Raw genomic sequence first — 14790 nt, 5'->3', positions numbered from 1 at the left:
TACCAAAACAAAATTATTATTTTATAGTTTCAGTAATGCCAAATCTACCAACGCAAATTTTATAACCAGGCCTTTTAAGTTACTGAGTATCAAAGATTAAATATGCACTTCTTCAGAAGAGTGAATTTTATTAGACGCTATATAAAATGCAAACTGAAATTAATATCCCCTTTTGCATACTATATCATTGCGTCCTCAAAACAAGATGTATCTGAGTAAGGCACTACAAGATTTCTTTCAATTAACTAAACCATAGACTAACCAACACAAGACTAAACGGACATGAGGAAAGAGGGTTAACAACAAGTAAATATGACCTAAATAATGTCTGAACTTTATTTAGGCTAATCAGTAAATCCGGTTTTGATTTAACATAGTATGTTATGGTCCATACAATTTTGATAGTTTTTTTTCATTTTTTAGAATTTTTTATTTTTAATGGGGATTTTCCCATAAAACTCCATACAATAACGGAAAAATAGGATTTTCCCAAAAATGGCCCGAACAATTTTGATAAAAATTTAGTATGTTATAGTCCTTTATATTCTGAACAAAATGGTACGAATCCCATTTCTTTAAAAATTACGGTTCAAAAGTTATCGTGAATTATGTTATTTTCCCATAAAAACCCATAAAATAACGGAAAATCGGATTTTTCAAAAATTGGCTCGAACGATTTTGATAAAAATTTAGTAGCCTATGTCCTTTAAATTCTGAAGAAAATTGTACAAATCCCATTTCCGTATATTTACTCTCACCGCTTACACATGATAAAGGTTGTTGACAAACTTATGGGAGAAAGTACATGTCAGAATGCTGACACCGTTTATTTATTTATTTACAGTATGTGACCAAAGATCAGAGACCTTGTTTTTCTTTTTTCAGTTAACAGTTTGCTATATCCATCATGGATCCATCAGCTGTTTGTGTATTCGGCAAGGCAAGGTGCTCACGCAATCGGTCGCAATTTCCAGCAGACGGCTTCGAATAATCAAATCAAATCTCGGATCTTCAGCACTGCACTGCAGAAACTTTTAAAAAGTCACTCACTACTAACTCTTAGTTTTGAGTATTTATTGTCTTTAGTGAATTATGAGTGTAAATTTCAAATCTGAGGAAGAAGCCAAGGAATATGTAAAAAATCTTGGAATAGAGTATAGATTTGGATGTTTTAAAGAAAAGAAGACGGAAGGTAAGACTTTCCTAAATTAAGTTGAGCTAGGCTACCTAACTATTTTTCTAATATAGACTGGTAAATTACTAACTAATTCGGGACCAAACTGTGAGATCATACCTTGATTAACAACTTCCGTTATAGTCCTAAGGCATAGTTGACTAATAATTCTAAATTTTCTAGCCCAAAGTTATGTAACTCCCAGAGTAGATGATTTATTATACAGTTTTGACCAACCAGCCCAAAGCCAGGTAATTGTTGCCCTGACAATTAATTGTTTCTTTAAGTTGGGATCAAAGTAAGTTTACTCAAATGTATAGTGTCCATACAGATATAAAGGTAGGCCTACTTCCCTGTTAAAGGGGACATTCATTATTATCGATGATATATCGATATTAACATATTGAAACATATCAGCTGACAACTAAGATAAATAAATATTGTTCAGAATCCACAAACAAAAATTAAAAAAAAATATTTAAATAAAACTGTTCTAAACTAACCTAAAAAAACTAACCAAACTTGCTGTAACATTTAAAAACTCCATTCAATATTCTCCACTTGCCTTTTCTGTTATCAAACAGAATTTTTAAATGGTACAGCAAGTTTGGTTGGTTATGTTAGGTTAGCTTAGAACAGATTCATTTCTTTCCATATAATAGACTATATTTTAGCCTAAATATCAGCTGTCAATTTGTAATGTATCGTAAAGAAAAAAAAACATTGATAATAATGAATGTCCCTTTAACAGGAAAGTACCGATATGAACAATCTTTTGCTAGCCTATTTAATGACACATCTTTGTTGGATTTATGTTTGAAGTTCCGACATTTTGTAATGCAGTGCGCTGCGGCGGTTAAGTTAGTTTGGGTTATCATAAATATGTTTGTAGAACTTTCCTCGTTTCATTATGAATCAAACAATACCAGATGCTCAGATACTTTCGCTCACCACATCCCATCCAAGTAGGCCAAGGTGAGGTCATTGACCGTGGAGCGAGCGCATCATCATAATTACGCGTTGCCTGTATGGTGGAATTAGTGGTTATTAGTGTGGCATAGTGGTGGGAATCACCGAATGAAAATAACCGAATCAATCGGTTATTAATGCTGAATAGACTAATTTGGTTATTTTATCCTGGTTCGGTTAAATTAGTCTTACCGAGCGATTCGGTGATTTAGTTTGTCACATCATCAGGAAACTAAAATTTATTCGGCGATTTGTTCGACTAAAAATCACCGATTGATGCTAAAAGACTAAATGCCATTCAGTTTCCCATAAGATAAAAATTAGTTGTGTTTTGTGACAGTGAATAATGACTAAAATTGATTTGGTGATTCATTCAACTAAAAATAACCGGTTGACGCAAAAAATAACTGATTGATTATTCGGTCATGGAAACCATTCGGTTATCCCATCACTAGTGTGGCAGCTACAGGTGGCGACGCATTCAACTCAATAACACTCGCCGACATTGCTGCCTTCTGGGAGGCAGAACTCAAAGGCCACTAATCGTAATCATGTCAAATTTTGCCAGTAAGTTAATTAAAGTATGTTATTTCCATTTATGATAATCCAACCTAACATAACTGCCGCAGCGTGCTGTATAAGGGTGGCCTCCGGATAATACCAATGTACCAATCCACTGGCTGAACTGAAACTTTGTAATTGTTTCTTTAAATACCTATTTACAAAATCTTTTAGAAAATCTGTAGGCCTAAATTAGTCTTTTTCACGTGCCATTTTAACTTCTAAACAATAGTTTAAAATTATTTTTGCTCCACCCACTGCAAGCTCTGATATATTAAGTGCACAACAAGCACACAATCATTGGAAACAAATTAGTTTTATTTATTTATTTATTTCCTCTCAACAGTAACACCATTTTACAGCAAATACATTATGTTGACATGTTAGTTTCTAAAAGATCACAAAAATACTTAAGCAACAGTAACTATAACAATTAATATAACGGCAAATATTTACTGTATTTACATTGGGATATGATGTAATTTTTATATGTCTACTTACAATATTTTTAACGCTGAATCCAAAAATGCAATCAGTTTTTGTCAGAGAGATTCCTAAATTGCCGTAGTGGCCGTAAAACGAAGGTTAGGATTACGAATCTAAGGATAATTGAGCGGTATTGAAGGTAATGGTAATATGGCGTGGTCTGGACTGGACGGGTCCGTTCTGAGTGAGGAGTGAGGAGGACTGAGTGAGAAGAGCAAACAACTGTTTATACTTGATCTAATGTGGAATGAAATCAAATCAATTCGTTTTGATTTTTGAAACCAAATAATCAGTTCTTATTTAGGCATGTGAGGAAGGTAGGTCGGGTTTTATGCGGATTCGTGACTGTATTAAGTCCTTCGAAGTGAGGTTAGATTAGGTAAGTTAAAAGTTAGGTTAAAATGAACCGACTCATTAATTTATGCAACTTCCAGACTGTTTTGCACAATTGAAATAGTGGGTGAAACACAATGAAATAACGATATCAAAAATGCGCAAGCTTGCCAAATTAATTAAGTGACCAATTAATTAAGTTGGTGTGGATCCCAAGGTCCTTTACCTTATGTTGTTCGTCTCTAATGAATTTCCTCAGGTGAAAGCCTTTTTAAATGTTTAGCCACCATCTTGAATTGACTGGGTGAGTCACAGAGACTAGTACTAGCACACAGCTGTAAGCTATGAGAAATGTGTTTCATAATTGGCTTCTGAGTAGTGGCCAGATAAGTAAGGACCTGTTTAACCAAACCAGCATATTTGTAGCATGTACACCATACTGTCCTTTTATCTTTATTAAGAACTTATGAAGTAGGCCTATAGACCATAGCCAATAGGCCAAAGTAGTTGCACCATAGCCAATATAGTTTTAATCTTCATTTGGTTTCATATGCTGCTGATTGCTTTGTCTTAACTCAACCCCTATTAAACCTCAAAACTAATTTGGATATTTTCAGTTTGTCATCTACTGGGTGATTATCTTGAAGCTGTTGATAGAAATTATGAAAAAGCTTGGAAAGTATACAAAGACAACTGTGACACATCAAACCATCCAAGGAGCTGTTTAAAATGTGGTAATTATGTGGCTATGGGAAAAGGAGGTCAAAAGGAGGACAAAGTTCAAGTGAGTATTCAAGGCCTATTCAATTACTGATAAGTACATCATATTATATACGAGGGTAATTTTTAAAGTAAGAACCGTTTTTAATTAGCCTAGAGGCCTATTGAATCTTTCAACGTGCTATGTACTATGAAAAGAAAGTTGATTTAGCCTATGTTTTAATACATATTTTTATTCTTTACCAAATTATTGTAAGTTAGCTTTTCAGTGAAACAAAACAAAACAAATTAATGTAAACAAAGTCATCTATTCTATATATAATTCAGTTTTGAAAATCTTTGTACAACTAAATCTAGAGTTATACTGGACCGATTTTATTAAATAATGGGTCGTTGGAAAGCTCAAGTCGTGTAGATTTGCAAATAATTATGAAAGTTTCCATCTATTCTATATATAATTCAGTTTTGAAAATCTTTGTACAACTAAATCTAGAGTTATACTGGACCGATTTTATTAAATAATGGGTCGTTGGAAAGCTCAAGTCGTGTAGATTTGCAAATAATTATGAAAGTTTGTTTTTGTTATGATTTATGGTGAAAATCTTTAAAAAAACATGTTTTCCATAAGAAATACATTGAAAACGGTGTTTTTCACACTTTTTAATTGGGTGCGACTTTTTGCGGCCTTTTTTGAGTGTTTCCAAGAAGTGTATGGTATCAATTTGTAGGAAATTTTATTCTCTTTCAGAATATCACCTTCCACTTTAGTCGATTTCCTCACCATTTAAAAGTTATTTGCAAAAAAGCTAGGCAACCTCCGAATTTATAGTAAAGAGAAAATACTGAGTTAGGGATATTTTTGTTAAACTTTGTACAACTAAATCTAGACTTCTACTGGACCGATTTTGTTAATTAATGGGTCATTGGAAAGCCCAACTCATGTAGATTTGCAAATAATTATGAAAGTGTGATTTTATTATATCTTTGTGGTAAAAAAGTAAAATTAACAAAAATACATTAAAAACTGCTTTTTCAAGTTTCTGTTTTCAAGTTTCTATTTGTAGCCAGCTTTTGGCTGCCTTTATTAAGCATTTACAAGAAATGCATAATAGTTGTTTGTAGTAAATTTTATTCTCTTTCAGAATATCCCATCCACGTTGGTCGATTTCCTCACCATTTAAAAGTTATTGGCAATAATCTAAGTGATCTCCAAATTTATAGTAGTGAGAAAATACTGAATTAGATATATTTTTGTTAAGCTTTGTACAACTAAATCTAGACTTCTACCGGACCAATTTTGTTACTTAATGGGTCGTTGGAAAGCCTAATTTGTGTAGATTTGCAAATAATTATGAAAGTTTGATTTTATTAGATATTTGAGGTGAAAAAATAAAAATAAACAATAATACATTTAAAACTCATTTTTTCCAAGTCTATATTTCCAAGTTTATATTTGTAGCCAACTTTAGGCTGCCTTTATTGAGTATTTTCAAAAACACATATTAGTAATTTGTAGGAAATTTTATTCTCTTTCAGAATATCACCTTCCACTTTGGTCGATTTCCTCACCGTTTCAAAGTTATTTGCAAAAACGTTAAACAACCTCCCAATTTATAGTGGTGAGAAAATACTGAATTAGAGATGTTGTTGTTAAACTTTGTACAATTAAATCTACAGTTCTACTGAACCGATTTAATTAAATAATAGGTCATTGGAAAGCCTAATTTGTGTAGATTTGCAAATAATCATAAAAGTTTGATTTTTTAAAAGATTTACTAGGTTAAACCCGTCATAGTCGACAGTTACTGTTGAGGTTGCAAGCAAGATCGTTTGACTATAAATCAATGATAAATAACTACATTTTTTGAACAATTTGTGTTGTACGTCATTTAGCTGTGTGCTTTAGGTACGTCCGATTTTAATAATCTATAAATCAAATGGATGCTGGTATTTCACAGAAGGTTCTTAGGTCAAAACAAATAGAATAACGTAATTAGAATTAAGTAAATATATCTAAAACTAAATTCCATATCCAAGATATAATCAAATTTATATTTTCTGATTGAGCGATACAGTATCTTAAACTTAACTGTTTAAAACTATCAATATCTCAAGTGAAAGCCTATGAAGTATTTTAAGACCAAGACATATTAAAATAACTCAAATAAAAATAGAGTTACGTATCATTGATTGCAGATAAGTACTAAAACGATTGTAATTATTGTTGATTTGTGATTCAGCAGTGTGTTTTAGGTAGTCCGATCTTAATAATCAATAGCTCAAATGAAAGCTGGTATTTCACTAAAGGTTTTTAAACCAAAACATATAGGGGTAACATATAGAACTGCTGGAATACAACTTTAATTAAAGTGAAAAATTAAAATAATAAAATTTAAATTCTTTCAAAATATACGTCAAAATGAATGCCGATGCTTTATGGAAAATCTGTGGTACGTCCATACCTTTAGTTTAAGGCCAAAATAATGAAAATCGGTTGGGTAAAAGAGCTAACCCGACTCGGAAAAGAAAAACTAATAATTGTTATAGATGGCAATAATTGGTTTACCAGTATGCATAATATAATTATCTAATGTTATGTGCTTAATCTGTACCATTAATATTAGTGAGTAAAGTTGTGTATGGATTTCATAACCATTATTTTACTAGAGACCGTTGTATTTAACCACAACGGGCACTGTTGCTAGTATGATAAATAAAAGAAATTAGGAAACAGTTGGTTGAACACAGCACCTCTCCCCTAAGTTTTAGAATCACATATTCATTCTTGTAACCGGTTGTTTTTTCCTTGAGCTTCTTCTTAAAGCAGGGTTTGAGGCTTGACTGTTTGGTAGAGGAGCTAGAGGTTGGTTAAAGCGACCTTCATCTTCAGTATGGTTGTTGATCACATGATCATTTGCTCCCTGAAGTTCTTAATCTTGAATTGTAGGCCCTAGAGGAAGTTTGATATTAATAAAGTAGTCTCTGTCGTCCTTCTCACCGCTTGAATTTGAACCGACCGATCTTATTTGATAAATGTGTCTCCACATAGGTGTCTTAATAGACGTGGAATTTCCAGATTCAATATTATAGTGGCACGTGCCCAGTTTTTGTAGAATCCTTCCAAATCTCCACTTTTGTGGCGTTCTGTGGATTCTAAAAGATTGTGCAAGTATTTGAAGAGTTAAGAAGTGTCAAATCAAGCCTTCACCTCAACGGTCTGCCGATGAAAAGATGAGCAGGTGTTAACCCTGTAGTTGCATGAGGTGTTCTCCTATATACCATGAGAAATCTGGCAACCTTTTGGTTCAGGGTACCAGGTTCATCTTTCATAGACCTAAGGGATTGTTTTAAGGTCTGAACATACCTTTTGACCTGCCCATTGGTAGCCGGATGATATGGAGCAGAACGTTTATGGCATATGCCATTCAGTTGTAAGAAGTTTTTAAATTCTTGAGAAGTATATTGTGGACCGTTGTCTGAAACCAAGATATGTGGAATGCCAAATTGCTGAAGAAAGTTTGCAGTTGTAGAATTCATTGGAATAACTTCTGGCCATTTACTGTACGCATCCACAATAATTAAAAAGTAGCTGTTCATAAATGGTCCAGCGAAGTCAACGTGAATTCTCTCCAAAGGTTTTTCAGGAGCAGACCATGGATTTACAGGTACTTTGGTTGGATCATTACGATGTTCTTGACAATTTTTGCAATTTCGAACCAATGTTTCGATATCAGGGTCAATATTTTTCCACCAGACATAGGAGCGAGTTAAAGCTTTCATCCGAACCATACCTATATGTGCTTCATGAAGTTCTTGAAGAATTTTGTTTCTTAATAATTTTGGTATTACAACTCTATGTCCTTTAAATAAGCACCCCATTTGATAGCTCCATTCTGATTCAGTGTCTCTGAACTCACTTGAATGGTTTAAGCTTTCCTTCATTAAGAGCTTCATAGATGTCTGACAGTTCCTGATCTTTTTGAGTTTCTTCTGATATTAGTTTGCTTGAAACGGGAAGGGTTTGGAGTTATTGTATTTCAAAAACATCAACGTTGTCTATTTGGTTATTTGAAGGTAAACGGGATAAGGCATCTGCGTTGGCATTTTCATCAGTAGATTTGTATTTGATGTCGAAATTAAAGGCTTTGGAGGAAAACAGCATAATTTTATAATCTAGTGGCTGCTAGAATTGGTATACCTTTTTTTCTCACCAAATTTATATGTCAATGGTTTGTGGTTGGTGAAAAGAGTAAAGTGATGGCCATACAGGAAGTAATAAACACGTTTTACAGCAAAGTAGATGGCTAATGCTTCTTTCATTATGACACTGTACTTCATTTCCGAGGAGTTTAATGTTTGTGATGCCATTGCAATAGGTCTTTCAGACCCATCCGGATAAACATGTGAAAGAACGGCTGAGATGCCATGCTGGCTTGCATCTGTAGCTAAGATGAGTGGTAAGTTGGGACCAAAATGAGTAAGAAATATGTCTGATTTCATTTCCTCTTTAATGTTTTGGAATGTTCTTTCACAGTCCTCAGACCAAAAGAATTTTGTAGATGACTCTGTGAGATTTATAAGAGGATATAATTTCTCACTTATGTTTGGAATGAACCTTCTGTAGTAATTAATCAGACAAAAGACGTGTCTGACTTCATGTATGTTTGAAGGGCGAGGCAAATGGTCAATAGCTTCAGTTAGTTTTTGAGTTTTGTATATCCCTTTACAGCTAGCTCCAGTGCTTTGTCCATACTGTAGTTGAGACCGATTCGCTGATCAATTTGGCTTGAATCACTTCATTTCTCAATCCTTGTATGAACTGATTTCGTAATTCTGTGTTGAGAAAGTTGCCAAAGTTGCAGTATCTTGACAATCCTTTCAATTCCGTTGCAAAGTGCTGTATGTCTTCACCTTCCTGTTGACGTCTATTGTGGAATTTGAAAGCTTCTGCTAGGTACTTCGTTTGGGGGTTAATTCTTTATATGAAAACTCCGTAAGCAATTTAGGTTGTAACAAATCTCTAAGTGTTCCATAAGTTTTCTTTCCAATAACATGCAACAGTGTTATTGTCTTGTTTTCCTCAGAAATATTGTTGAATACAAACACTATTTCTAGTCTTTCTAGGTAACTGTTCCATGTCTCTTCATTATCATCAAAGGGTTCAAAAATAAAGTTCCTCGTCGCCATCCGCTGTGTACTATGAAAAGAAAGTTGATTTATGTTTTAATACATATTTTTATTCTGTACCAAATTATTATTGTAAGTTAGCTTTTTCAGTGAAACAAAACAAAACAAATTAGTGTAAACAAAGTCATATGATAAATAAAAGAAATTAGGAAACAGTTGTAGTCCAGTCAAGGAATGAGGTGTAGAGTGCGTGAGCAGGTAACTAAGCGATTCCTTCAGAAACTTGTTCAGGGGGCTTAGGGTGTTAACATACCAAAAGTCCTGACTCCTAGGTGGTAAGCCAGGGGGTGGAGGGGGGAAAAAGGGGGGGGAGAAAGGTTCGCATTTTGGGTTTTTTGATTATATCTCGAAAACTATCAACTTTTTGTATACTTTAGTAAATTATAATATTGAAGAAGATTAAATTTTCTACAAGAAAAGTATATAATGTGTTTATTTTGGTTCAACAGATTACGAGTTATAACTTATTTAATTGATATCTTATTAAAATACTCCTTCCATAAGAAATACATGTAAATTAGTATGCGAAATGGGGCGAATCCTATCCGCCTAAAGGAAATATAACTGATATTCTGGAAATCTTGACAAAATTTCCAGTAATTTGACACTTTAATCATTAAAATTGATCCAAAATTAAGGTGAGGGCGAGGTAACAAAATGTCGAGTTTTGGTGTTTTTTTATTGGAAATATAAAAAAAACCTTAAATCATCCCATTTTTAAACGCTCACCCTCGCTTTAATTTTTGACAAAATTTCATGATTTAAGTGTCAAATTACTGGAAATTTTGTCAAGATTTCCAGAATATCAGTTATATTTCCTTTGGGCGGATAGGATTCGCCCCATTTCGCATACTAATTTACATGTATTTCTTATGGAAGGAGTATTTTAATAAGATATCAATTAAATAAGTTATAACTCGTAATCTGTTGAACCAAAATAAACACATTATATACTTTTCTTGTAGAAAATTCAATCTTCTTCAATTTTATAATTTACTATAGTATACAAAAAGTTGATAGTTTTCAAGATATAATCAAAAAACCCAAAATGTGTACCTTTTTCCCCCCCTTTTGCCCCCCTCCACCCCCTGGCTCACCACCTAGGAGTCAGGACTTTTGGTATGTTAACACCCTAAGCCCCCTGAACAAGTTTCTGAAGGAATCGCTTAGTTACCTGCTCACGCACTCTACACCTACTTTTGGATCATTCATTGACTGGACTATTGGTTGAACACAGCACATCGCATTTGAGATAAGGTGAACGATACGTTTTTTTATTACGAAAAAACATGTCCGATGTTGACATTCATCGACAGATAAAGAAAGGTTATGGGCCTAATGCAACAAACTCAAAAAGGGTAAAGCGCGAATATGAGTACCATAAGGAGTGTAAAAATGGCTGTGAAGACCTTTTTCCTTCAGGGTCTTCTGTGAGCAGTCTGGGTAGGGTATCCGCCAAAAACACAATTCCTTCCGAAATGAATATTATTACAGCAATTTTAAAACTCCCTAGCCCATTTCTACACCTAACCCTCTTTCATTGCATTAGGATTGTAAACTTTAGTCATCTGGCAATGAATGTTAGCATCAGCTATATGTTTCTTGTGGTTAAAAACGTTTCACTGACCTAATATCTCACGTGGCGGGAAATTCAATAATACTTAGAACTTAAAACACACAGTGAAGTGTAGGCCTACACGTCAGCTAGAGAGCTACAAATGTGTCATTCTGTTCACAAAGATGCAAGTAAACCACAAAGAGCCTCGTAGCAGTGGCTGTAGTTGCTTGTGGTTATGCTTAGTGGATCATCCTCCTACATTCAGAATTATATGTGATATTTCCATGAATTTATTTTTTTACTTGTTTGTTAAAATCCAACATTTGGCCCATAGTAGAATGTTAGAAATAAATACTTGGCTCTGTTTATGACATTCATAACTTATGACATGAATATCGATGGATCCATGGCTGCTGGCTTTATAAACAAGAAAGCCAACAAGAAAGTGTAAACCTCATTTACAACACATGGTATACTCTAGGTAATGTTTTTAAAAAATTAATGCGGTTTTAAAGAATTGTTTTCAATTAATAATAATTATTATTATTTATTTCCAAAAAATACAAATTTACAAAACAAATACAATTCCAAGCCACAAAAGCCAATATGGCTTGTCTGCAGCAATTATTCTAATTTTGTTATTTCACAGTGCTTTTTTTACAATCAGTCTTTGTTACACAATCAGTCTTTTGTTTCCCTTGTTTCCCTTGTTTTTCTGTAAGAATTCAATAATATACCAAACCAATCATAGAATTTAAAGTAGTCAGATTTTAACAATTATTAATAAACAATGAATTAAGTAACAGTAATAAACGAATTTAAAACTATTAAAAAAGTAACAATAATAAACATTTGGAACATTGAACAGTGAATAATCTATTAAAAAAGTAACAATAATAAACATTTGGAACAGTGAACAACAATGATAAAATATGAATTAAGTGTTGAAGATTGTCAAACTGATAGAATTTCTCTCTAAAACAACTGTGGGCATTTCTTTTACCTTGTGTGTTTTCTACGCCATGGCATTTTTATGTTTTGAAAGGGAACAGTCCATACCCTAGTCTTGTATAGTATTGTATGTATGTCCTTGTATAGTCTTGACGAGTTGTCAAATGATCCTTTGATGCCAGGTTGAGAAACAGACACGCTTACCACAGCCTAAGTTTTAAAGTTTTAAGTTTTATGATATTTTGTAAAGCAAGTTTTGTATATAATAATTTTGTAAATATTAGTATAACGACGCAATCTATCCGATATACTTCGGTCAAAGATTAAGGCAACAAGTATTCAAGTATTCAAGTAAGTATTCTTGTTCCAAAAGTTGTTTTGTCGACCTTTTTGTTCGATACCATCATTAATTCAAACTCCAATGTCAAAGCATGTGGTCTGGAAAGTATCTCACTAGGAATCAAACCTGTGAACTTCAAATTTGAAAGCAAGCACTATCATTTATCATCTGAATATTGCAGGCACTGCAGTATTTTGAGAAGAGTTGTCGTCTCGGAGAAGCAAGTGGTTGTTTTCGAGCTGGTATCATGGCAGCAGTGCTAAGCAATACTACAAATTCTGCGGTTACATTCAAGCAGGTTAGTCTTATTTTAAATATTTATTTGAGAATTCCAAAGCCTCTGTGATCATTAAGAACTATTTTTTCAGTATAATGCAAATTATGTGTATCGTAGTTCTATAGGGAATCCAAAGTTTGCTTGTCAATATCCATTTTTAAGCCTACCTTGGTCAGATTTAAGAGTGCTGTCATATTTTTTCTTGCATTTCTCATAGAATTAACACATAGCCTATTTTTTGTTAATTATTTTGTATTTAAACCTATGAGGAAAGAAACAACAACTTATCTAAGAACGATTTTATTCATGACAAAGCACCTATACATACATTTCGTAAACTCTGTACGTTATGTGCCAATGAATATTATTCATTCATGATTCCAAATCCTTTCAAGACCCAGATTCTTTGGGCTTTATAAAACCACATATCTATTCAATTTATATTCATTTCTTATGCTAATTTAAATCTGCTGCAAACATTAAAAATTTATGTTTTTCAGGCCATTAGCTATTTGGAAAAGGGTTGTGAAGGTCGGAACAATGAAGCTTGTTACCACCTTAGTGGAATCTACTTGGACGGATTTGAGAAGGGAAAAATAGCCAAAGACATGAAGCGATCTTTTGAATACGCCACTAAGGCATGCGACTTAAATAACATGTATGCCTGCGCCAATCTTAGCCTAATGTATAAACGAGGAGAAGGGGTTGAGAAGAATGAAGAATTAGCAGAAAAATTGAAGGTGAAAGCTCAAAGAATACAGGACGATATGATAAAACAAAGAGAGCTTAGTTTCCAAGCTGGGCTTAATAGAACGTAATGTTTTATAGGGTTTAGATGTATATAGTAACAAGTGTAATCAAAGGAAGTAAACAATTTTTTTGCAAATTGAGTTTAGTTTTTTTTTACCTTTTTTATGCTGGTAATTTTTTTTTGAATCATTAGATACAGTAAGGTGAATACCCTATGGCATAATAAGAATCTACCCGATACTTATTCAGATATTTCTACAATACAATTTTAAAGTGATGAATGAAGGACTCTGAGATCAAGGTGAAACTCATTAAATAGTGGCTACATTGCTCGCCTCGTAATCAGAAGGTTGTCAGTTCAATCCTGAGAATGGTCAGTAGCTTTTTGCTGATTCGAAACTGGACCCAGCTAACCTTAATCATTGGGCTAATGAAACAGCTGGTCTTAGTCAGTAATAAAGCTCCATAAGGCTTCTCACTTCATTATACACATCTCTCGCTCATATTTGGGTTAAAGTATGCACCCAGGTGGCGTCCCTATCTCAATTTTTAATATAGTAAAAAAGGTAATAATAAAAGCAGAACACAAACTTGTTTTTGTATCTATTTGAAGTGAAAGGTGAAAACATTAAAATGTAGATTCATTTGAAAAGCTGAGAAAAATAAAAATAGTGGGAAATATTCTGTAGACACATTACATAAAACTAAAAATTAATGATGTAGCCATCATTTTGAAGAGCTTAAAAATCAAATAATTTAGTATATTGAAGTGGTTCTTTGCGGTTATTGGTTATGGAGAAAATCCAAAACATTATAAATTTAAAATTCCCTTGTTTTTATGGAGAATAAGTAAGCTGTTGTAGTTTGCTTGTTTATGGATAATATTTTGATCAAACTTGGCAAATTTATTCATTTTACACCAAGTGAATTAAAGGCGGCTTCAGACATGCACCAGTCCCCAAACACGAAATATTTTATGTTTGGTGATCTAGTTGTCTTGCTATTTGCCGATTAACGAGTGGACGTCTACACACATGTGTTGCGTTCCGAACAACTGTTCGTTTCGGGAATAGGAAATATTCGCTTACTTTGATGTGTGCAAAAATACCGACAATGAACGGGAAATCACGAGCACGAATATTTGCTGCTTGTCCCATTGACAAACACCTATCCACACTAATCGCAATTCGGCGAATCATTTCTTGGTGCTCGGCGAATGGCGCATGTCTGGAGCCGCCTTAAAGAGCTTTTAATATTTTTTACTAAAACACACTTATTACTCTCCCTGTAGCAGCAAACCACCACTCAGTGTTATTTAAATATATTTTAGCAAAAAATAATTTTCGTAATTTCATTTAGCTTTGTTATTTTACTCTGACAAGCGATGTAGAAACTTTTGATGAACTGGATAGCTGTGATTGCAGAGCTCGCCTAATAATCAGTCACCATTTAGATTAAAAGACAGGCGCTTTTTGATCGTTTTG

At 33.5% G+C, this 14790-nt stretch overlaps 1 protein-coding gene across 1 annotated transcript; it reads left to right on the top strand.

Moving 5' to 3' along the window:
• Window positions 1–982: 982 nt before the first annotated feature.
• LOC128994960 (cytochrome c oxidase assembly factor 7 homolog) lies at window positions 983–13446 on the top strand. The gene is made up of 4 exons (XM_054419816.1): window positions 983–1192; window positions 4141–4307; window positions 12461–12577; window positions 13057–13446. Exons 1-4 carry the CDS (start codon window positions 1093–1095, stop codon window positions 13372–13374), a joined length of 702 nt encoding a protein of 233 aa, XP_054275791.1. The 5' UTR covers window positions 983–1092; the 3' UTR covers window positions 13375–13446.
• Window positions 13447–14790: the final 1344 nt, after the last annotated feature.

Source organism: Macrosteles quadrilineatus, unplaced genomic scaffold (assembly GCF_028750875.1).
Source record: "Macrosteles quadrilineatus isolate MER2022 unplaced genomic scaffold, UCM_ALF_1.0 Scaffold_5__1_contigs__length_97177068, whole genome shotgun sequence".
NCBI lineage: Eukaryota > Metazoa > Arthropoda > Insecta > Hemiptera > Cicadellidae > Macrosteles > Macrosteles quadrilineatus.
This window is presented reverse-complemented; position numbering and strand designations above follow the sequence as displayed.

Bases quoted from the DNA above. Each gene is read 5' to 3' on its own strand.
- LOC128994960 (XM_054419816.1), top strand. From the start codon at position 1,093: ATGAGTGTAAATTTCAAATCTGAGGAAGAAGCCAAGGAATATGTAAAA. The intron at 1,193-4,140 runs GTAAGACTTTCC...GGATATTTTCAG, and splicing joins TAAAGAAAAGAAGACGGAAG to TTTGTCATCTACTGGGTGAT. The intron at 12,578-13,056 runs GTTAGTCTTATT...TATGTTTTTCAG, and splicing joins CTGCGGTTACATTCAAGCAG to GCCATTAGCTATTTGGAAAA.